At 56.4% G+C, this 23,247-nt stretch overlaps 1 protein-coding gene across 1 annotated transcript; it reads left to right on the top strand.

The window, feature by feature from the left end:
- Positions 1-1,493: 1,493 nt before the first annotated feature.
- LOC115833629 lies at positions 1,494-22,725 on the top strand. Its single transcript, XM_030808336.1, has 7 exons — positions 1,494-1,641; positions 1,767-1,955; positions 2,648-2,735; positions 3,982-4,313; positions 7,306-7,499; positions 19,244-19,309; positions 22,259-22,725. The coding sequence occupies exons 1-7, from the start codon at positions 1,494-1,496 to the stop codon at positions 22,292-22,294; spliced, it is 1,053 nt and encodes a 350-aa protein (XP_030664196.1). The 3' UTR covers positions 22,295-22,725.
- The last annotated feature ends 522 nt before the right edge of the window (positions 22,726-23,247 follow it).

Here is a 23,247-nt window from a genome sequence, read left to right as displayed (position 1 = left end):
TAGTAGAGACGGGGTTTCACCGTGGTCTCGATCTCCTGACCTCGTGATCCACCCGCCTCGGCCTCCCAAAGTGCTGGGATTACAAGCGTGAGCCACCGCGCCCGGCCGAGACGGGGTTTCACCGTGTTAGCCAGGATGGTCTCGATCTCCTGACCTTGTGACCCGTCCACCTCTGCCTCCCAAAGTGCTGGGATTACAGGCGTGAGCTACCACGCCCGACCTTATCACAGTTTTGTTTTTTTTTTTTTAAGAGACGTAGTTGGCCGGGCGCGGTGGCTCATGCCTGTACCAAAAAAAATCCTTCTTTTCCCCCAAAGGTTAAAATCTGGATTGAAAAAGCAAGTGAGGTTTGACGGCCTCTCAAAAAGTGGAGCATAGGCTGGGTGCGGTGGCTCACGCCTGTAACGCCAGCACTTTGGGAGGTCAAGGTGGGCGGATCACCTGAGGTCAGAAGTTAGAGACCAGCCTGGCCAATATGGTGAAACCCCATCTCTACTAAAAAGACAAAAGTTAGCTGGGCATGGTGGCGGGCACCGGTAATCCCAGCTACTCGGGAGGCTGAGGCAGGAGAGTCGCTTGAACCCGGGAGGTGGAGGTTGCAGTGAGCCAAGATCATGCCACTGCACTCCAGCCTGGGCGACAGAGCAAGACTCTGTCTCAAAAAAAAAAAAAGAGCAGAGCACAGGATTCCCACATGACTCAGCGATGCCACTCTGGCTACAGACCCCAGAGAACTGAAGGCAGCGGCTGGTGCAGACACGAGAGCACCAGAGTCCACAGCAGCCCTGGTCACAGCCAGCAGGAGGTGGAAGCACCCAAGTGCTGTTGACCCATGAGTGGACAGACACACAAGTCGTGGTCCAGCCACATGTGGAACAGGGTTCAACATGGAAAGCTTTTTTGCTCGCGGCCCCGTTGGCGGCTGGCCGCAGCGCTGCACTCTCTCTGCCCTTTGTGGCTCCCGGCTGGCCGGGCCACCCCCACCCCTCCTGAGGCCTCCCCATCCTCACCCCCACCCTGGCTCTAAACCCTCCTTCTGACCTCCAGCTGACCTTAGCCGTCAGTTGTTCCAGAAAACAGCTGCTGGGAGATTTCCCAGGGCAGGTGGGGAGGGGGCGACCTGGGGGGGCCCATGTGGGATTTTGACGACCCCCAAGACAGTCTCAGCACGTCTCTGTCTCTACCCTCAAGGAAGAGTCCCTCAAGTACCCCCTCCTCAGCCAACAGCCCCCTCTGCGTCCACTGCATCCTGTAAGAGGGAGAGCCTGGCCCAATGACCTCAGAGTGAGAGGGGACAGCTAAGGCCAGGTGTTCTGGGCCCAGCTCAACCACCGAGGGCTCGGTCCAGGGCTCCCCAGAGGCCCGGGCGCCAGCGCCACCCGGAATCCCCTGCAGCGGGAGTCGGGGCTTGCACCTGGCGTGCAGGGGCTGAAGGAACCCGGCTCCCACCCAAAAGCAAGGCCTGGCAGGCTGCCACTCACAGTGCCCCCAGGATGGCCAATCAGAGGAGGCCCTGCTCTGATCACGTGATTGGGCTTGACAGAGCTGAGCCAATCAGCCTTCTCAGCAGTGGGACTCTGGTGTCAGCAGAGGGCGCTGTGGTCTTTGGGGAGTCCAGTGGGGATGGGGATGCGGATGGGGGTGAGGATGGGGGTCAGAGTAAGGGCCGGACTTGGGGGATTCCCTCCATGGGCAACTAGGATGAGGCGGAGGCGCCGGTGGCAGCAGCTGGTGCAGGGCCCCTGACCTGCTCCTGTCACCCCAAGTGCAGCTTCCCTTTCCGCGTAGTCGGGGTTGGATCCCGGGGTCTGTGCCGGGGGACTCAGTGCCGGTGAAGGGTGGGTTAAGCGGGGCCACAGGTGACAGGCGTCGGCCACCACCCGGGGAGCCCGCTCTCAAAGTGTGGTCTGCAGACCCGCGGCAGGACCCACAGCGGGCGCCCCTGAGAAGCGCAGGTGTGGGGCGGCTCCCAGGAGGCTCACGTGCAGAACCCGGGCTGGGCCCGCCATGGGGCTTCCCACGTGAGACCCTCTAAGGTGTGCCCCACTGGGGAGTCCAGGTGTGAGGCATGAGTGAGACACTGGGGCGGGGAGGGTTGTGGTGAGAGCGATGGGCAGAAGCGAGGCGGGACTGGGGCCTCCAGAAGGCGGGTGGGCACCGGGAGCCAGGCTTCGGGGAGAGGTCCCAGCAAGGGTGGTGAGGAGTGCCGAATGGTGCCCATCCCCCTCGGCACAGGTCTGAGCTGCTCCCACATTGATTACTTTGATGTTGTTTGGAACCATCAAATATCAAATCATTTCCAAGAAGCCCATGGTGTCCTGGCTTTGCTGGTGCCCTTCCCTCACCTTTGTCAGTTCCTGGGGGTCCAGGCTGGCCGGGGGCTCAAGCAGCCTCCAAGATGGCTCCTGTGGTCCCCTTTCCCACCACACTGATTTGCAATCAGCTGTCCATAACTTAGGCACTGGGCCACAGGGGGTGCTGGGAAACGCAGCCCTGTGCCCAGGAAGAAGGACAATGAATGGGGTCCCCTGAGCCCCGGTGGGACAGGTAGCTTGGGCTCACTGGTCAGGGTGAGACGCCGCTCTGTCTCCCTGCTGGGCGGCCTTGGCCTCTCCCCGCAGCCAGCTCTCACCCCTTTCGGCCCTAGCATCCTGCATGCGGGCTCTTGCCTTGGATTCCAGAGCTTTTGACTGGAGGGGAGCTCTGAGAGTGAGAAACAGGCAAAGCGGTTTCAGGTGCAGCATAAACACTGTCTTCGGCCCAGACTCCTGGAGGGCTGTGACCCCAGTTAGCTGCAGGACAGGCCCTGGCATGACATCAGTGCCCCAGGTGGACAGAAGTGTCTGCCTGCACAACTTTCCACAAAGCTCTGAAGACAAGCCATGTGACCAGAGTGAAGAAAGCTGGGGTGGGGGTTGTGAGCCTGGGCACCGGTTCCATCACATTGGAAACTCCTAAAAGTAAATGGGGGACTTAAGCCAGTGTCACTGGGGTGTTTTTTTTTTTTGAGACGGAGTCTCTGTTGCCCAGGCTGGAGTGCAGTGGCACGATCTTGGCTCACTGCAAGCTCCGCCTCCCGGGTTCACGCCATTCTCCTGCCTCAGCCTCCCGAGTAGCTGGGACTACAGACGCCCGCCACCACGTCTGGCTAATTTTTTTTTTTTTGTATTTTTAGTAGAGACGAGGTTTCACCGTGTTAGCCAGGATGGTCTCGATCTCCTGACCTCATGATCCGCCCGCCTCGGCCTCCCACAGTGCTGGGATTACAGGCGTGAGCCACCGCGCCCGGCCCATAAACCAAACTTTTTCACAGAGCACTGGACTTTTTAAAAAGCGGGGGCAGGGGAGACTAGTGTGCAGTGACTTTTAGGGGAAGGATGGCTTCCCTGGAGAGGACTTGGGCGGGATCCCCAGGGCTCCCGGAGAGAGGGGGAGTCACAGAGCGGCTACGCACGGGCGCAGCGTTAAAACTTTGGAGAAGGAAATAAACAGCAACAAAGCAGCGCGAAGAAAAGGAGGTCAGGGAGGTTAGCAAGGCGCCCACACGCCCTCACAGTCGTACTGAGTAACGAGGGGAGGCGCGCACGCGGGTGGGGACAGAGCGGCCTAGGACAGCGGGGGAGCCCGGGGCCGCGGGAGTGCGGCGGCCTGGGGGTGTCGGGAAGCGGAGCCGAGGCCCGGTGCTCCTCGCGCCCTCCCTGGTGTCTTCTCCCAAGGGCCTGCGTGCCCCGCCCACAACTGCCTTGCCCCGCCCTCATCTGCCTCGCCCCACTCGCCCATCACACCCGCACCTCACGCCCCGCCCACAACCGTTGGGGCCCCGCCCCCGCCCCCGCCCCCGCCCCGGCCAGCTCCTTCCACCGCCCTCGGCCCCCCGCCCTCTATATGACCCGCCCCTTTCCAGCCGCGTCCAATCAGCCGCTCTCTGCAGTCGCGTCCCTCAGCCATCCGCCACTCCTCCCACGCTTGAACTTCCCGAAGGACAGCCGAGCGGCCCAGTGAGCTCCCTGGACGGCCTGAGCGGGAGCGTGAAGGGCCAATCCGGAGTCGGCGCGCGCAGGAAAGGCGGGCCGGCGTGACGGGCTGGGGAGGCGGCTGCTCAGGCTGGTTGCTAGCTGCTGCCGCCGCCGCTCACCCCGGCCGTCCGGCCGCTTCATTGTCACCGGGCCTCGGGGCAGTGTTGGGGGTGGCGGGGCGCCAGGTCGCCGACCCGAGCTTTGGGCGCGACTGGTTCCGCATCCCCTGCCCGCCGGCCGAATCTGCAGGCCCCGCGCGCCAGGCAGGCTTCGCGGCTGCGCCCCCGGCCCGCGCAGGTGAGTGGGGCCCGGGCAAGGGAGGGGGTTGCAGGGCGCGCGGAGATTGGAGGGGTCCGGAGCCCGCACAGGTGGGAGGTCCTGGTCCAGTGATGAAGTGATGGGGATCCGGGGCACGCACAGGTGAGGGGGGGGATCCGGTGCCCGCGCAATTGAAGGAGGGGTCCGGGGGAAGTGAGGGGGAACCAGGGTGCGCACAGGGGAGGCAGGTCCGGGGCCCGCGCAGGTGAGGACAGGCTCGTGCCTGAGAGTGTGGGTCCCCACCTCCATCCCCTCCACCCCCTCCACTTCCCTCCACTCCCCTTAGGTCCCCAGGACAACATGGAGTCCAGTCCCGGCATCTCTGGCCCGGCTGCCTTAAGCCCTAGGAAAAATGGGGAGATGGGAGCTGCCCCGAGAACAAGTGGAGGGCTCTGCGCGTGGGCTCTGGCCTCTCTGTCCAGGGTCAGGGTCAGGGTCAGGGTCAGGGTCAGCCCACCCTGGGAACCAGGTCCTGGCGCTCGTCATCAGTCCCCGCCCCTTCAAGTCCTGGGAGGGACACAGTTTTATCCAAGATGTAGTGGCCTCCCAGGCCTCCCTTCTTCTGGCCTGGAGGTTTCCATGGAGAGGCCGCGTTCGCCATCCCAGAGCCGCTTGCATGTGTGGCTGAGAGCAGAGTCCTGGGCTCCACGGGCTTGCATGGGTCCAGCCAGGGGTGGACAGTGCCCTGCAAGAGGAGGGTGTTAAGTTTCATCCGCACAACCGGAAGTGCATAACTGAGGACTCGGGCCTGGTCAGTGGCAGGGTCAGCCTCTAGGGAGTAGGGGTATCCATCTCTCCGTGGAAGGGACCTTGGACCTGCTGTGGGGTGCTGGGCTGAAGGAAGCCCAGAGTGACCTTGGGCGATAGATTGGGTGCCTGCTGGCCCACTGGAGGCCACCGTGGCAGGGAGGTAATTCTCAACGTTGGTCCCTGGCTCCAGCTTCTCCCATTCATCTACTGGTTCAGCTGAGTGCCTTTCCCTGCAGGTGCTGGGGTTGCAGAGGAGCCACACAATTCATAAACCAACTGTGTACAGCCACAGGAAGGGAGTCAGAGCCGGATGGGGAGTGAAGAGTGATGGGTGCTCAGGGAAGGCCTCTGAGTGCAGGGAGGGAGTGTCCTGAGACCTAGAGGCAGGGGACAGGCAGGGGACTGGCCGGGGCCAAGCTGGCTGAGTTTGAGGAGCACCAGGGAGGCTGTGTTGGCTAAAGCCACAACAAAGGGGCACAGCAGGGGAGCTGGCGAGGTCACAGAGAGTACAGGGCCACATCTTGCAGGAGTTGGATGTGTGGATTTTATTCTCTGTGCCTAGGAAGCAGGGTTTTTGGCAGGGGCATATGCACGAGCTGAGACCTGTTCAGAAAGATCAGCTGAGGCACCACGTGGGGACGGGCTGGGAGCTGGCAGGGTTTGCTCTGAGAAGTTCCAAAGTAAGGTAGCCAGCATCCCCAAGCTTATCCCTTCGATTGATCGTCAGAACCCCCGTCCCCTGCTGGAATAACATTACCCAGTGAGTGCTCGCCCAGTGCAGCCTTGAGGCCTTGAGACCAGCATCTTGTCTGGACCTCACAAAACCACTCCCACCTTTTTTTTTTTTTTTTTTTTTATGAGATGGAGTCTAACTATGTTGCCCAGGCTGGAGTGCAGTGGCATGAACTTGGCTCACTGCATACTCCGCCCACTGGGTTCAAGTAATTCCCCTGCTTCAGCCTCCCGAGTAGTTGGGATTACAGGCGCCCGCCATGGCTAATTTTTTGAATTTTTTAGTAGAGGTGGGGTTTCACCGTGTTGCTTAGGCTGGTCTTGAACTCCTGAGCTCAGGCAATCCGCCTGCCTTGGCCTCCCAAAGTGCTGGGATTGCAAGAGTGAGCCACTGTGCCCAGCCAACATGCAACCCCTTTTTAAAATGTGTATTTTTACTTAAGGGCCGGGCATGGTGGCTCATGCCTGTAATCCCAGCACTTCGGGAGGCCGAGGCAGGCGAATCACTTGAAGTCAGGAGTTCGAGACCAGCCTGGCCAACATGGCAGAACCCCGTTTCTACTTCTTCTAAAAATACAAAAATTAGCCAGGCGTGGTGGCGGGCACCTGTAATCCCAGCTACTCAGGAGGCTGAAGCAGGAGAATCGCTTGAACCTGGGAGGCAGAGGTGGCAATGAGCCGAGATCGCGCCACTGCACTCCAGCCTGGGTGACAAGAACGAGACTCCGTTTCTTTTTTTTTTTTTTTTGAGACGGAGTCTCGCTGTGTCACCAAGGCTGGAGTGCAGTGGCATGATCTTGGCTCACTGCAAGCTCCACCTCCTGGGTTCACGCCATTCTCCTGCCTCAGCCTCCCAAGTAGCTGGGACTACAAGCGCCTGCCACCATGCCCGGCTAATTTTTTGTATTTTTAGTAGAGACGGGGTTTCACCGTGTTAGCCAGGATGGTCTCAATCTCCTGACCTCGTGATCCGCCCGCCTTGGCCTCCCAAAGTGCTGCGATTACAGACGTGAGCCACCACGCCCGGCCAAGACTCCGTTTCAAAAAAATAATAAAATAAAAAATAAATCAAATGTCCCTTTTAAGAAGAGAGTGGGGCTCGGGCAGTGACTTTCTCAGAATCACGGTGTGGGGTAGATGGCAGAACCTGGCTCACATCGACAATGGCCTGTGGCCCAGGCTCCCTCTGGGGTGCTGCTGGCTTATTCCCACCCATGGGCCTTGCCCTCGCTGCCCACCTGTCCATCATCCGGGGCCCTCCTGCCCGGCCACACACTGACATTGGGCTCAGAACAGCTCCCTCATGTTCCTGTCAAGGAGCCTGCCACCAGCCAGAGGGGTGCATAGGTTGAGACAGGCCTTCCTGGGAAGTTTGGTGGCCAGTGGAGCCAGGTGTCCTGGGCCAGCTGAGGCTGGGCTGGAGGTGGTGGGTGCAGGGGACTGTAGTTCCCCCACGGCATCTCATTGCAGCTCTTGCTTCCCCGCTCAGGGCCTGCCTCGTCCACCATGAAAGGCACCCGGGCCATCAGCAGCGCCCTGGAGTGCAGCCCAGCAGGTGTGGACCTGAGTCTGACAGGTCTCCCTCTGCCTGTGTCCTGGCGCCCTGGCAGTGCCACCACCACCAAGCCCATCGTCCGCTCTGTCTCTGTGGTCACAGGCAGCGAGCAGAAGAGGAAGGCGCTGGTGAGTACTGTGGCCTAGAGTCCGGGCCCCTGCCTCCTGGAGGGCTGTTGTTCAGTTGGCATCTGACCCCTGGGTCCAGCTCCACATGTGAACAAGTGCCTCACGTCTGGACGTGTTGGATCCTTGTGGCTGTTCCAGGGGGCAGGTAGGACTTGAGTCTTACAGGCATGGGCGCTGAATCACTAGAAGGTCAAGCCAGAACCTGGATTCTTTCAGCGACAGCCCCAGGCCTCCTGTGCCACCGCCCTTTGGATTTGTTTGAATCCTCAAGAAATGGGGTTCGCTGGGCTCGGTGGTTCACGCCTGTAATCCCAGCACTTTGGGAGGCCGAGATGGGCGGATCATCTGAGGTCAGCAGTTCAAGACCAGCCTGACCAACATGGTGAAACTCCATCTCTACTAAAGATCCAAAAAAAAAAAAAAAAAATTAGCCGGGCCTGGTGGTGCATGCCTGTAATCCTAGCTACTCGGGAGGCTGAGGCAGGAGATTTGCTCGATCCTGGGAGGCAGAGGTTGCGGTGAGCCCAGATCGTGCCATTGCACTCCAGCCTGGCGACAGAGTGAGACGCCATCTCAAAAAAAAAAAAGAAAGAAATGGGGTTGACCTGTAGGGAGGGTGATGAGCTCCTGGTGGCCTTGGAGAAACCTAGACGGGTGTGTGGGTGTTTGGGCAGCAAGACAGCCGTGGGAGCTTCGAGGTGAGAGCTGCCTTTCCTGCCCACCTGTGGGAGTGGGGAGGAGGGTGGGCCATTCCCAGATGGGGGCTGTGAGAGGCAGGCTGGGCCTGCTGCACCCTGGGTTGGTGTCTGCCAGGCCGTCTTCGGGGCAAGGGAGGAATCGAGCCGCTCTGTGGGGGTGGGGGCAGAGCCTGACCAGAGTCTCGCCTGAGCTTCCAGAACAGCAAGCGCCTGGGGGTCTTGGCTTCGATGCGGCAGCAGGTCTGGGGCTCCCTGCCTGAGGTCTGTTCTGGACAACACAGCAGGGCGGAGAGAAGGCTTGTGGGGTCTGGAGGGCAGTCGAGGCTTCCCACAGGAACTCCTGGCAGGTCCAGGCCAGGGTTCCACTGTGAATAAAAGGCTTGGACTGCCCCCTTCTTGAAAAAGTCATTCCTGTGTCTGCCCTAGAAGCACCTCTAGGTGGGCAGGGTGTGGCCTGCCAGACGCCTAGCCGAGTTCCATGGTAAGGGCAGCTGGGCCAGTAGCGGACCCTTGGACCAAGCAGGTTCCCAAAGCCTGGGGCAGGCAGGGCAGGGACCCAGGATGTCCTGATGTGTCATTGTGGCTGGCAGGTTGTCTAAAGATTTGGTGCGTCTCTAGGCATTTACAGACATAAGCTGTAAAAATTGAAATATGCCCTGGCCGGGCGCGGTGGCTCACGCTTGTAATCCCAGCACTTTGGGAGGCCGAGGTGGGCGGATCACGAGGTCAGGAGATCGAGACCACGGTGAAACCCCGTCTCTACTAAAAATACAAAAAAATTAGCCGGGCGTGGTGGTGGACGCCTGTAGTCCCAGCTACTTGGAGAGGCTGAGGCAGGAGAATGGCGTGAACTCGGGAGGCGGAGCTTGCAGTGAGCCGAGATTGCGCCACTGCACTCCAGCCTGGGCGACAAAGCGAGACTCCGTCTCAAAAAAAATAAAAAATAAAAAATTGAAATATGCTGCACTTTTAGCAGAGGGGTAACCAACTTGGGCTAGAGCCGTCTCTGAGCCCTCTGCCTCTCCTGTCTGCAGCCCTGCTCCTGCGTCACTGACCCCCTCACCCACCTGCCTTGGCCCCTCCCACTGTTTCTAAAGCCCTAGGCTCATGGCACATGGGACAGAGAAGACGCACTTGAAATCGCAGATCTGGGCTGGGCGAGGTGGCTCACACCTGTGATCCCAGCACTTTAGGAGGCTGAGGCAGGCGGATCACCTGAGGTCAGGAGTTCAATACCAGCCTGGCCAACATAGTGAAACCCTGTCTCTACTGAAAATAGAAAAATTAGCCAGGTGTGGTGGCACGCACCCTTAATCCCAGCTACTCGGGAGGCTGAGACTGGAGAGTTGCTTGAACCTGGGAGGAGGAGGCTGCAGTGAGCCGAGATCATGCCACTGCACTCCAGCCTGGGTGAAAGAGCAAGACTCTGTCTCAAAAAAGGAAAGAAAGAAAGGAAGGGAGGGAGGGAGGGAAAGGAAAGAAAGAAAGAAAGAAAGAAAGGAAAGAAAGGGAGGGAGGGAGGGAAAGAAAAGAAAAGAAAGAAAGAAAGAGAAAGAAAGAAAGAAAGAAAGAAAGAAAGAAAGAAAGAAAGAAAGAAAGAAATCGCAGCTCTGTTGTGTGGAGACAGTGTTGTAAAGGTTTCCAGGCTTTCTAGTAAATGGTCTTTCGGTGGCATGGACATACTCTATCTGTGGCCGACCCGGGCACCTAACCACACTCCCAGCCTTTCTGCTGGGAAATGTTCTGTTGCTGAATAGAGGTTCAAAGCCACAGCCAGCGCTAGTCATATTGATCCCTCTTTTCCTCGGCTGGCACCATTGCCTGCTCCCGCAGTGTTGAGTGGCGACTGCTAACAGTCCCCTCGTTCATGGAATGTTCCAGCTGTTCACTTCAATTCTTTGAGCCCCTCGCTCGATCCGAGACGGCCCCACCCCTGCATGCCTGTCTGCCCTCTGTCAGGCACATGGTGGGAGCTCAGGAACTGCTGGTGGAAGAGGAACCCCCACTAGTGTGCGACGTGACCTCAGGGGTTTTTGTTGTGCCCGGGCCCCATCCTCGGCCACCTGCCCTGCTACCAGTCAGTCTCATCGGGATTCCTGGAGAGCATTTGTTTTGGCCAGGCATGGCTTCACACCTGTACAAGGCGGTACGCGATTCTCTTCCTCCTGGTGTTTGTGGGTGGGGTGGGGTGCTGTCCCCTGGCTCGGAGACCTTCTCAGTGGCCTGGGGTTTCCACTCTACCCCTTGTCTCTAAAGATCTTCCTGGGTCCACGGCCTGCTGTCCCAGGATTCCCCATCCAAGATGTAACTGCAGTTCCTGCTGGTCTTCTGGCTCAAGAGATGTCGGTGCCAGACTGTAGAGGGTCCCGGTCCCTCTTCCTTGCCTCAGCTGTGTGCCCAGCTGATCCTCTAGCCCCCTAGATCATTATTCACTCTGGTTCCCTTCCCCTTAAAGAAAAGAGGTCTTTAAATCCCGAGAGCACAAGCTCACTGGGGAACAGACATCACTGCGCATGTGTCACGGCCACGGGGGCCGCCTGCCCCTCCCTGGGCGGCGATGTTGCCCCCTCCTTGCGCGATGTTGCCCCCTCCTTGCAGGTGGAGTTTAGGGTTTTTAGTCCATGACTTGATTTACCATCTGAGCATGAGTGGTGCCTTTCCATCGTGGTGTCTGTCAGTGAGTGGAAGTCCCTTCACCCCTCCCCTGACATCCCTTGTCTTCCTCTTGGAGGCTGTGAAACTGACCCCAGGAAAATCGAGACAAGATGAAGGGCACCCATAATCCCATGGCCCTGGTGCAATGACTGGTGCCATTTCTGAGGATGATTTCAAAATTCCTACCGTGTTTTTTTCTTTTTTTTTTGAGACGGAGTCTCGCTCTGTCGCCCAGGCTGGAGTGCAGTGGCACGACCTCGACTCACTGCAAGCTCTGCCTCCCAGGTTCACGCCATTCTCCTGCCTCAGCCTCTCTGAGCAGCTGGGACTACAGGCGCCCGCCACCACGCCCGGCTAATTTTTTTGTATTTTTAGTAGAGACGGGGTTTCACCGTGGTCTCGATCTCCTGACCTCGTGATCCGCCCGCCTCGGCCTCCCAAAGTGCTGGGATTACAAGCGTGAGCCACCGCGCCCGGCCCCTACCGTGTTTTTTGAATAGGCCATTCACACCCACCGTTTGGGAAAAGGGGGCCCATTGAGCAGTGAGCCTGTCCTGCCCGACCTTGCGGGCCTCTCCTAGGCGGCCGCCGTTCTGTTTCTCCTGCACTCACACTTGCTCTGGGCACACAGACATCAGTGATGCTGGAGATGTGTTGGAACAAGTGCCATATCTGTCAGCTGCATGGGGCTCCTGCATTCTCTTTTTTTTTCTTTTTAAGACAGGGTCTTGCTGTGTCGCCCAGGCTGGAGTGCAGTGGAGCAACCACAGCTTACTGCAGCCTCCACCTCCTGGACACAAGTGATCCTCTTACCTCAGCGGCCTGAGTAGCGTGGATTACAGGTGCTCACCACCCTGCCCAGCTAATTTTTTATTTTTATTTTTATTTTTATTTTTTTGAGACAGACTTTCACTCTTTTTGCCCAGGCTGGAGCGCATTGGTGAGATCTCGGCTCACTGCAGCCTCTGCCTCCCGGGTTCAAGGGATTCTCCTGCCTCAGCCTCCCAAGTAGCTGGGATTACAGGCATGCACCACCATGCCCGGCTAATTTTGTATTTTTAGTAGAGACGGGGTTTCGCCATGTTGGTCCGGCTGGTCTTGAACTCCTGACGTTAAGTGATCTTCCCGCCTCAGCCTCCCAAAGTGCTGGGATTACGGGTGTGAGCCACCACACCTGGCCTACTGATTTTTTAATTTTTTTGTAGGGACAGGGGTCTCACTAGGTTGCTGGTCCTCAACTCCTGGGCTGAAGTGATCCTCCCAAGCGGCCTCCCGAAGTGCTGGGATTACGGGCGTGGGCCTCCACACCTGACCCTGCTCCCGCTTTCTTTACATGGTTTTGTGGCAGCTGACAATAGTTCATCAGATGATGCACCAGAACTTCACCCAGTGGTCCTCTGATTTTCCTTATCATAGTACCAAGAGTGGCGCAGCAAATACCCTTGTGTCTGTGCCATTTTGCATACATGTAAATATGCCTGTAGAATAAATTATCCTAAAGGTTAATTACTGGGTCAGAGCATAAGTCCATTTAAAATTTTGAAAGGGGGGCCAGGTGCGGTGGCTCATGCCTGTAATCCCAGCACTTTGGGAGGCCAAGGTGGGCAGATTGCTTGAGGTCAGGAGTTCGAGACCAGCCTGGCCAACAGGGTGAAACCGCATCTCTACTAAAAATACAAAAATTAGCCGGACATGGTGGCAGGCACCTGCAATCCCAGCTACACAGGAGGCTGAGGCAGGAGAACTGATTGTACCCGGAAGCTGGAGGTTGCAGTGAGCCAAGATCGCACCACCGCACTCTAGTCTGGGTGACAGCGAGACTCCATTTCAAAAAAAATAGATAAAATAAATAAAAAAATTTGAAAGGGGGCCGAGAGTGGTGGCCAATATCTGTAATCCCAGCACTTTGCGTGGCTGAGGTGAGAGGATCACTTGAGGCCAGGAGTTTGAGACCAGCCTGGGCAACATAGTGTGACCCCTGTCTCTACAAAAAAATTAAAAAATTAGCCAAGTGTGGTGGTGCATGCCTGTAGTCCCAGCTACACGGGAGGCTGGGGCAGGAGGATGGCTTGAGCCCAGAAAGTTTGAGGCTGCAGTGAGCTATGATCGTGCCACTGCTCTCCAGCCTGGGCAACAGAGTGAGACTCTATCTTTTAAAATTAAAATTAAAACTAAATTTTAAATTTTTGGCCAGGCGCAGTGGCTCATGCCTATAATCCCAGCACTTTGGGAGGTCGAGGCAGGCAGATCACAAGGCCAGGAGATTGAGACCATCCTGGCTAACACGGTGAAACCCCATCTCTACTAAAAATACAAAAAAAAAAAAAAAAAAAAAAAATTAGCCGGGCGTGGTGGCAGGCGCCTGTAGTCCCAGGTACTCGGGAGGCTGAGGTAGGAGAATGGCGTGAACCCAGGAGGCGGAACTTGCAGTGAGCCGAGATTGCGCCAGTGTACTCCAGCCTGGGTGACAGAGTGAGATTCCGTCTCGAAAAAAAAATTTTTTTTGATAGGCATTGCCAAGTTGCTGTCCACAGAGATCGTTGCCCCAAGTCACACTCGCATCACAGGGTGCCACGGGGCCTGCTCCCTCGTGCTCTGGCTGGCACACGTGCAGCACACTTTTTGGTCTTTACAGGTTCCATGTGTAACAAAAGGTATCTGACTGTACTATCTTTTAGTTTACTTTTTACTTTTTATTTTTTTCTTTTTCTTTTTTGAGATGAAGTTTCACTCTTGTCATCCAGGTTGGAGTGCAATGGTGTGATTTCAGCTCACTGCAGTCTCCGTCTCCCGGGTTCAAGCAATTCTCCTGCCTCAGCCCCCAGAGTACCTGGGATTACGGGTGCCTGCCACCATGCCCGGCTAATTTTTGTATTTTTAGTAGAGACAGGACTTCACCATGTTGGCCAGGCTGGTCTCAAACTCCTGACGCGAAGTGATCCGCCTGCCTCGGCCTTCCAAAGTGCTGGAATTACAGGCGTGAGCCTCCGGCGTGACTGCGATTTTTAAAAATAAACCTTTTATATTAGTATAGTTTTAAATTTATAGAAAAATTGGAAAGAAAGGGCAGGATGTTCCCCTGTACCCCACCCAGTCTCCGCTATTTGAGTATCTTACATTATGATGGGACAGGTGTACAATTAACAAGTCACTATTGGTAAATCACTGACTAAAGTCCACACTTGATTTGTGTTTTTGCAGTTTTTACTCGTTGTCCTTTTCTGTCCCAGGATCCCACATGATTTTTTGGCTGTGGGTCTCAGGCTCATTTGGGCTGTGAGTTTCTCAGACTCTCCTTGTTTTTGATGACCTTCGAGTTTTGGGGAGAGCTGGTCAGGGATTTTACAGAATGGCCCCCTGTTGGCACTTGCCTGATATTTTTCTCATGATCAGACTGGGTGGTGGATGGGTTTTAGGAGGAAGGCCACAGAGGTAAAATACTCTTCTCACCCCAACCTGTCTGGGGTCCACGCTGTCCATGTGACCTCTCACTGGTGATGCTGCTGGCCTTGGTTCCCTGGCCAAGGTGGAGGGTCAGGCTTCTCCACTGTGAGGTCGCCTATCCCCTGTGCTCTCTGGAAGGAAGTCGCTTTGTTCAGCTCACACGGAAGGGGTGGGGAGTTTTGCTCATCCTCCTTTAGAGAAGAGCATCTATAGAAGTTATTTGGAATTCTTCTACACAGGAGATTTGTCTGTTCACCCTCATTTATATATATATATATATTTTTTGAGACAGTGTCTCACTCTGTCGCCCAGGCTGGAATGCAGTGGCATAATCTCGGCTCACTGCAACCTTCGCCTCCCGGGTTCAAGCGATTTTCCTGTCTCTGCCTCCTGAGTAGCTGGGACTACAGGCGCCTGCCACCACACCTGGCTAATTTTTGTATTTTTAGTAGAGATGGGGTTTCACCATGTTGGCCAGGCTGGTCTCAAACTCCTGACCTCAAGTGATCCGCCTGCCTTGGCCTCCCAAAGTGCTGGGATTACAGGCATGAGCCACCACACCTGGCCCCACTGTTAATTTTTGTTTGTTTGTTTGTTTGTTTGTTTTGAGACAGAGTCTCGCTCCGTGGCCCAGGCTAGAGTGCAGTGGCACGATCTCGGCTCACTGCAAGCTCCGCCTCCCAGGTTCACGCCATTCTTCTGCCTCAGCCTCCTGAGTAGCTGGGACTACAGGCGCCCGCCACTATGCCCGGCTAATTTGTTTTGTATTTTTAGTAGAGACAGGGTTTCACTGTGTTAGCCAGGATGGTCTCGATCTCCTGACCTCATGATCCGCCTGCCTTGGCCTCCCAAAGTGCTGGGATTACAGGCATGAGCCACTGCGCCCGGCCCCCACTGATTAATTTTTTCAATCATTTATTATAATGGACTCGTGGATATTTATTTCACACTTCGAGTTATAATTCAATACTAGTTTGCTTATTTTGTTGCTCTCATTGTCGCAGCTTTGGCCACTGGGAACTTTCAGGTGGCTCCTGCGTCCCTGTGTTATTGCCCATCACTTTGTCTTGTGAGCACATCCTTATTTCTGGCCCTATAAACTGCTCCAGCCTCATCTTGTCTGTTTCCTCCTGCAGTCCTAGAATCAGCCATTTCTGCAAGAAGCCCCGGTTCTTTTTCTTGGAGAGTGGTCTTAGAGGCCAAGGTCTGGGAGCTGGCTGTGCTTGTCCCTACTGGGCTGTTTCTGGTCTTCTCAGCTGACAGAGCAAGGAAGTATGTAGTGTACGCCAGCTGGTGTGTAATATACACACTGTCTGTACATAGTAACCTACATAGTAACCATCGGTGTTGTGGGTCCTACTGATGTCTCTGCCTCTAGCGGTGCCTCTCGCTCCCCCACGCTTGCTGATTGTAACCTCCCCTCCTGCAGTGAGGATGCGGCCCCATCATCTGCTGTCCCTGGTTTAGCTCCTGTGTGTGTAAGGTGTGTAAGGTGGTGTCACAGTGGATAACCCAAACCCCATGGGAAGAACACCACCAATGCTGTGCCATGTTCTGGGACAGTCCCTCTGCACAGTCCCCACTCCTGCCCACGGCTCCTCGGGACAGCCCCTCTGCACCGGCCCCACTCCTGCCCAGGGCTACTAGGGACAGCTCCTCTGCCTCTAGGCTGATGGGCCCCACTCCTGCCCAGGGCTACTCGGACAGCACCTCGCCCTTCACCTCTGATTGTATTTCTAACTTACCATCTTCTGTAAGTGAGGCTGAACATCTTTTCTTTTTTTTTCTTTTTTTTTTTTTTTTTGAGATGGAGTCTTGCTCTGTCGCCCAGGCTGGAGTGCAGTAGCGCAATCTCGGCTCACTGCAACCTCCACCTCCCAGTTCAAGCGATTCTCCTGCCTCAGCCTCCTGAGTAGCTGGGATTACAGGTGCATGCCACCATGCCCAGCTCATTTTTATATATGTGTTTTTTAGTAGAGATGAGGTTTCACCATGGTGGCCAGGCTGATCTCGAACTCCCGACCTCAGATTATCCGCCCACCTCAGCCTCTCAAAGTGCTGGGATTACAGGCATGAGCCACCGCACCCAGCCACATCTTTTCATATTTTTAAGAGCTGTGTATATTTCCTTTTCTATGAATTATCCGTGTTCTTTGCTGATTTTTCTATTTTTTCTTCTTTTTTTTTTCAGAGACAGGGTCTCACTGTATTGCCCAGGTTGGAGTGCAGTGACACTATCATAGCTCACTACAGCCTTTAACTCTTGGGCTCAAGTGATCCTCCCACCTCAGCCTCCTGAGTAGCTGGGACTGTAAGCGCATGCCACCATGCCTGGCTAATTTTTTTATTTTTTGTAGAGATGGGGTTTCATCATATTGCCCAGGCTGGGCTTGAACTACTGGGATCAAATGATCCACCCGCCTTGGCCTCCTAAAATGTTGGGATTATAGGCGTGAGCCACCATGCCTGGCCACAAATCACATATGCAGACCCTCAGGCTTGCCCAAGGCCTCTGGTAAACAAAGACACTTTCCTCAGGGGCTTGGCGTCCGCCTCCCAGGGGTGGAGGGCTTGCAGTCCCTGCCGCATGGCTGGCTTCTGCCTGCTGCCCCTCTGCCTCTCTCAGCCCCTCCAGCAGCCTCTAGGTCACCAAGCCTATGCTCAGCCCCCGGTCATCCTCTCCTCACTGACCCCTTTTCAGGGTCCCTCTTTTGGGCACTTGCTGTCCGATGGGCACTGCCCAGCCTTCCCAGAAGGCATCTCATTTTTCCTAGAATGATGGAGACCTCCATGGGGCCCTTCCTCTCCTGCTATTGTGCTCCCCGCACCCTGCCTTCTGACCTCCCGAACGCCTTTCCAGCACCCAGTTTTGGGCCCTGGGAGCACAGCCCAGCAGGGATTGAATGAGGAATTGCACAGGGCCACTGCGGCCCCAGCGTGGAGAACGGGGCGGCGGCTGCATCTTGTATTGGGTGTTAGCTTGCTCTCTGATAGTCACTGTCTGTAGCCTGGTCTGGAAGGTGTGACCAAGCCTATGAGTCCTTTCCCTGGAAGAATGGTGGTGCCCACGCACTCGTGGGATTTCCACCCCCAGACCTCGCAGTGGCCTCTGCCTGGCTACCTTTAACTGGCTCTGCCGCTGCCGAGCAGGGCTCCCTGCCTGCACTTTCTGTTCAGCTATTTTAGACCACGGTTTCTTGACCGGGAAATGCCCGTAACAAATGATTGGGGTGTCCTGGTGGGGTCCGTGTGTGGCTGCTTTCCCGGAGCTTTTTTTTTTTTTTTTTTGGTCTTTTTTTGGTTGGGTTGTTTTCAGCTTAAGGATTCAGATTTAAAAATAAATCTGAAAGTTCATAGGTCTCTTTTCCTGGGAAACTGGAGACCTGAGGTCCCATCCTGTGGTGGCATGGGCACCTGGCCAGGATCGATATCACTGGTGGCCGTGGCATCCAGTGGCATCCGGTGGTGTTCCCCAGACCTTTTCCCACTGGACTGTGAGCCCTTTCCCGCGAAATGTTTGATTTGAAGGGTTTTTGTTTTTGTTTTTGTTTTTTTGACAGAGTCTCGCTCTGTCTCCAGGCTGGAGTGCCGTGGCACAATCTCGGCTCACTGCAACTTCTGCCTCTCAGGTTTAAGCAATTCCCCTGCCTCAGCCTGCTGAGTAGCTGGGACTACAGGCACCCACCAGTCTGCCCAGCTAATTTTTTTTTTTTTTTTTTTTTTTACTAGAGACGGGGTTTCACCATGTTGGCCAGGATGGTCTTGATCTCCTGACCTCGTGATCCACCCGCCTTGGCCTCCCAAAGTGCTGGGATCACAGGCGTGAACCACCGTGCCTGGCGGTCTCCATCTCTTTTTTTTTTTTTTTTTTTTGAGACGGAGTCTTGCTCTTCCGCCCAGGCTGGAGTGCAGTGGCGCAATCTCGGCTCACTGCAAGCTCTGCCTCCCGGGTTCACGCCATTCTCCTGCCTCAGCCTCTCCAAGTAGCTGGGACTACAGGCGCCCACCACCACGCCCGGCTAATTCTTTGTATTTTTTAGTAGAGACGGGGTTTCACCGTGGTCTCGATCTCCTGACCTCATGATCCGCCCGCCTCGGCCTCCCAAAGTGCTGGGATTACAAGCGTGAGCCACCGCGCCCGGCCGGTCTCCATCTCTTAACCTCGTAATCCGCCCACCCTGGCCTCCCAAAGTGCTGGGATTACAGGCGTGAGCCACCGCATCTGGCCGATTTGGAGGGTTTTTAAGCCTACGGGAAAGTCAGGGAGCATAGCGTAAGCTACCCCCGAGTGCCACTTCCCTGAGCACCACTTCCCCAAGCGCTGCTTCTCCGAGCGCTCTGATCCTTGCTTAGTGCTGCTTCTCCGAGTGCTCTGATCCTCGCTTAACGTCTGCTGCGCAGCCTCCCCTCCATCCCTTGCGCCCCTCCGCCCCTTTCCACAGACCTGGAACCGCTGAGCGGTTGGCTGCACTCACTCCCGGGTCCTGCAGCACCTGGTCGTGGTTGCGTCTCCTTAGTCCTCATCGTGACCCCGCAGAGTCGCTCTGGGTGCCCTCCCTGATGATGGAGGAGACCGCGGGCCGAAGGGTCCCCAGGGGTTCTCATCCACAGAAGGTGGGAGCTCGCGGTTCCTGGGAGCTGGTGGGTGACAGTGGTGACAGTGAGCAGCTCCCTTCCCGCCCTTCCTCTGCCAGGGGTGAAGGGCTCCTGCTTGATGTGGGGAGGGGGAGGCTCTTAGAGGTTGGGCCTGAGCCCCCCTTGCGCTGCCCTGCTGTCCAGTGCTCCTGCCCCTCTGACCACCCACTGCCTTTGAGGCCACCTGGGCCACCTGTACCCCTAGGGCCACCCCTCCGTTCTCTGACTGCGTTTCTCCAAAGCTGGCGGAGGCTGAGCAAACTGGTGAGTGAACCTTTGCTGCTTAATTAGCTGTTTTCTCCCTTTTTGCAGGAGGCCACAGGGCCTGGGGGCTCCCGGGCCATCAACAACCTCAGAAGATCCAACAGCACCACGCAGGTCAGCCAGCCTCGGAGCGGCTCCCCCAGGTAACCCCCAAGGGCCTAGGATAACCCTGGCCCCTTTCGGGAACCTCAGGTGCCCCCCGGCCTGCTCCTCCCTGCCTCTGCTCTGCCCTTCCTCCAGCCTCCTGGGTCCCGGGCTCTTGCTGGCTTGTGAGGCCTGGAGTGACCTCACGGGCCAGCTTTGTGTCCCAGGCCTCCTCTCGCATTGGGGCGGGAGGCCTGAGGCAGACACTCTCCTGTACCGCATCCCTCCCTTCCTCCTGGCTGTCCCGGCGGCTGCTGGGACCCTGCCTGAGGGCTCCGCTGAAGCCCTTTCCACCTGCCTTCTGAATGTCAAAAGCTGTCATTTGCGAGAGGGGGTAGCACTGTGACCCTTCTGAACCCCCACGCTGTGAGCCTGTTCCCACCTTTGCCCGCTTAAACCCTGCCACTGTCCCTTGCGGCCTCCAAACCAGCGGGCTGGGGAGGAGCTGCCTCGATGGCCCCAGTGGGGGTGTTGTGGGGAGTGGAGCCAGTGGTGGTCAGCAGCCTCCGGGGGGGCATCCTCTAGCCCAGAGTGGTGGGCGAGGCCCTGACACCACCTCCCACCAGGCATTGCCCCCGAGCGAGCAGGGTGCTCCCGTGGGGCCGTGGACCTAATGAAGGCTGAGTTCTGGGCCACCAAGGGCCCCGGGTGGACCCTTCCTGGGAAGACCAAGAGCAGCGGTCACCATGCCCCATCCAGTGCAGCCTCCGGGAGCCGCTGTCAGCTCAGAAACTGGCTTCATGGAGTCCCACCAAGCAAGGGACTGCCAAGGCCACCTGGTGTGTGTGTGTGGTGTGTGGGTGCGTGGTGTGAGTGGTGTGTGTGTGGGGGGTGTGGTGGTTGTGAGTGGCGCATTGTGGTGTGTGTGGTGTATGGTGTGTGTGGGGGGGTGGGTGTGGTGTGTGTGGTGTATGGTGTGTGTGGGGGGGTGGGTGTGGTGTGTGTGGTGTGTGGTGTGTGTGGGGGGTGGGTGTGGTGTGTGTGGTGTATGGTGTGTGGGGGGGTGGGTGGGTGTGGTACGTGGTGGGTGTGTGGCGTATGGTTGGTTTGTGTGTTATGTGGTATGTGTGGTGTCTGTGTGTGGTATGTGTGTGGCGTGTGTGGTTTGTGGTGTGTGGTCTGGTGTATGGTATGTGGTGTGTGTGGTCTGTGGTGTATATGTGGTGTGCGTGTGCGGTGTGTATGGTATGTGGTGTGTGTGTATTGTGTGTATGTGGTGTGTGTGTGGTGTGTATGGTATGTGGTGTGTGTGTATGTGGTGTGTGTGGTTGTGTGTATGTGGTGTGTGTGGTGTGTGTTGTGGTGGTGTGGTGTGTGGTTTGTGTGTTATGTGGTGTGTGTGGTGTGTGGTTTGTGGTGCGTGTGTGGTGTGTGGTTTGTGTGTGGTGGGGGTGTATGTGGTATGTGTGTGGTCTGTGTGTGGTGTGTATGGTATGTGGTGTGTGTGTAGTGTGTGGTGTGTATGGTATGTGGTGTGTGTTGTAAGTGGTTGTGCATGGTGTGTAGTGTGTGGTATGTATGGTGTGTGTGTGTGGTGTGTGTGTTATGTGTGTGGTGTGTGTTGTGTGTGTGGTGTGTATGGTGTTGTGTGTATGTGGTTTGTGGTGTGTATGTTTTGTGTGTAGTGTGTATGGTGTGTGCGTGGTGTGTGGTGTGTGTGTTATGTGGTGTGTGTGGTGTGTATGGTGTGTGTGTGTGGATGTGGTGTGTGTGGTGTGTGTTATGTGGTGTGTGTGGTGTGTGTTATGTGGTGTGTGTGTGGTGTGTATGGGTGTGTGTGGTGTGTGGTGTGTGTTATGTGGTGTGTGTGTGGTGTGTGTGTGTGGTTTGTGGTGTGTGTGTTATGTGGTGTGTGTAGTGTGTATGGTGTGTGTGTGTGTTGTGTGTGTGGTGTCTGTTATATGGTGTGTGTGGTGTGTGGTGTGTGTTATGTGGTGTGTATGGTGTGTGTGGTGTGTATGGTGTGTGTGGTGTGTATGGTGTGTGGTGTGTGGTGTGTGTGTTATGTGGTGTGTGTGTGTTATGGTGTGTGGTGTGTATGTATGGTGTGTGTGTGTGGTATGTATGGTGTGTGGTGTGTTATGTGTGTGGTGTGTGGTGGGTGTTATGTGGTGTGTGGTGGGTGTTATATGGTGTGTGTGGTGTGTATGGTGTGTGTGTGGTGTGTGGTGGGTGTGGTGTGTGTGTTATGTGGTGTGTGGGTATGGTGTGTGGTGTTTATGGTGTGTGTTATGCGGTGTGTGTGGTGTATGTGTGTGTGTGGTATGTGGTGTGTCACCACCCTCAGCCAGGCCATGGTTTTGATCCCAACTGATCAGTTGTGTTTAGTTTAGCCGTGGCCTCCCATGGGGCAGGGTGGCAGTGGGGATTGGCCACCAGCCCATGCTTTCCAGCTGTGCTCCCCCTTCTGCTCTGAGCAGCAGCTTGTATGGCTCTTGGTTCACAGGGAAGAGGGTGGCAGCAGAGAAAGCCACGGTATTTAAGGCCCTCGGTGGGCAGCCGGGTGCGCAGGCTCACACCTGCAATCCCAGCACTCTGGGAGGCCAAGGTGTGAGGATCTCTTGAGCCCAGGAGTTCAAGACCAGCCTGGGCAACATAGCCAAAACCCTGTCTCTACTAACATTAAAAAAAAAAAAAAAAAGGAAAAAAACCAAATAAGGCCCTTGTCCCCAGAAACGGTGATCAGCGTGACTGATGAAGCTCCCAGGGACTTCTGATGGAAGCTCACCCTGAACTCCCAGCTCCACTGAGGAACCCTGGCCAGGCACAGTGGTCAGATTGGGGCTTTGGGCCTAGAAACAGAGTTGCTGCTAGTGCCTCGGCCCCTCTGTCCTTGCGGGACCTGCCCGGTCTGTGTGCCTAGCGTCGGCTTCCCGGCTGGTGACTCTTTCCTTGTGTGCCGCCCTCTCTCGGACGCAGGCCAACGGAGCCCACAGACTTCCTGATGCTCTTTGAGGGCAGCCCCAGTGGGAAAAAGAGGCCGGCCAGCCTGAGCACAACCCCCCAGCGAGAAGGGAGCCACCTGGAACGTCCTGGTAAGGTGGTGCGTGCGGCCCCACATCCTGTTCTCTGCGATGGGATTGTGGCCTGGTTCCTAATTTGTTCTCACTGCCTTTGCAAAAGGGCACTGCAGGGAGGGTGTCAAGCTTAGATTTGACATGGCAGACCCCAGGACATCCACCTGCCTGTATGGGAAGTCGGGGGCTCCTCCCCTTTGTGGGAGAGGCAGGGAAGGGATGGGGTGTCTGGGTGTGTGCGGGCGGTGTCACGGGCTGAGCTGTCTGACAGGATGACCAGCCCCAGGGCTTCACCTTGCCATCCAATGCCCAGAGTTCCAGTGCCCTTGACTCACCAGCGGGCCCGCGAAGGAAAGAATGCACCGTGGCCCTGGCCCCCAACTTCACTGCTAACAACAGGTATGACCTGTGCAGGTGCCCACGACGGGCACCAGTGGGAAGCTCCTGGAGTGGAGACTGTGTGTGTCTTTGTCTTGTTTATGGCTCGTTCAGGGTGCTTTGGAATGAATGAATGAATGAGTGAGTGAAAGAATGGCTTTCATTCCCAAGGGCACAGGCAGGAGGCTGCCAGGTGGCATCTTGCACATAAGGGGCTCTCAGCCCAGGCTTTGCTTTTAAAGAGTTTCAGGCCTTGGGGAGGCTAACATGGGGCTGAGAGGGTGGGGCCTGGGGAGGGGCCTTGGCTGAGGAGGCTTGTATGGGGGCCTGGGGAAGCTCCAAAGAAATGGACTCCAGGCAGCTGCCTCTGAGCCTTCAAGGAGAGTGTCGGCTCCTTGGGCTAGGCCTCAGGGGACCCATGAGTGGAAGGGATTGGGGACACATTTTTCCTCTGGCATTTAGAGCCTTCGCCAAGGGAATAGTCTCAGGGGAGAGACGGTGTGGTTATTCTCC

Source organism: Nomascus leucogenys, unplaced genomic scaffold (assembly GCF_006542625.1).
Source record: "Nomascus leucogenys isolate Asia unplaced genomic scaffold, Asia_NLE_v1 Super-Scaffold_361, whole genome shotgun sequence".
NCBI classification, from domain to species: Eukaryota; Metazoa; Chordata; class Mammalia; order Primates; family Hylobatidae; genus Nomascus; species Nomascus leucogenys.
This window is presented reverse-complemented; position numbering and strand designations above follow the sequence as displayed.

Coding starts and splice junctions, on each gene's coding strand:
- LOC115833629 (XM_030808336.1), top strand. CDS start 1,494: ATGGCCAATCAGAGGAGGCCCTGCTCTGATCACGTGATTGGGCTTGAC. Junction 1,642..1,766: donor GGATGGGGATGCGGATGGGG/GTGAGGATGGGG, acceptor TGTCACCCCAAG/TGCAGCTTCCCTTTCCGCGT. Junction 4,314..7,305: donor TGCGCCCCCGGCCCGCGCAG/GTGAGTGGGGCC, acceptor TTCCCCGCTCAG/GGCCTGCCTCGTCCACCATG.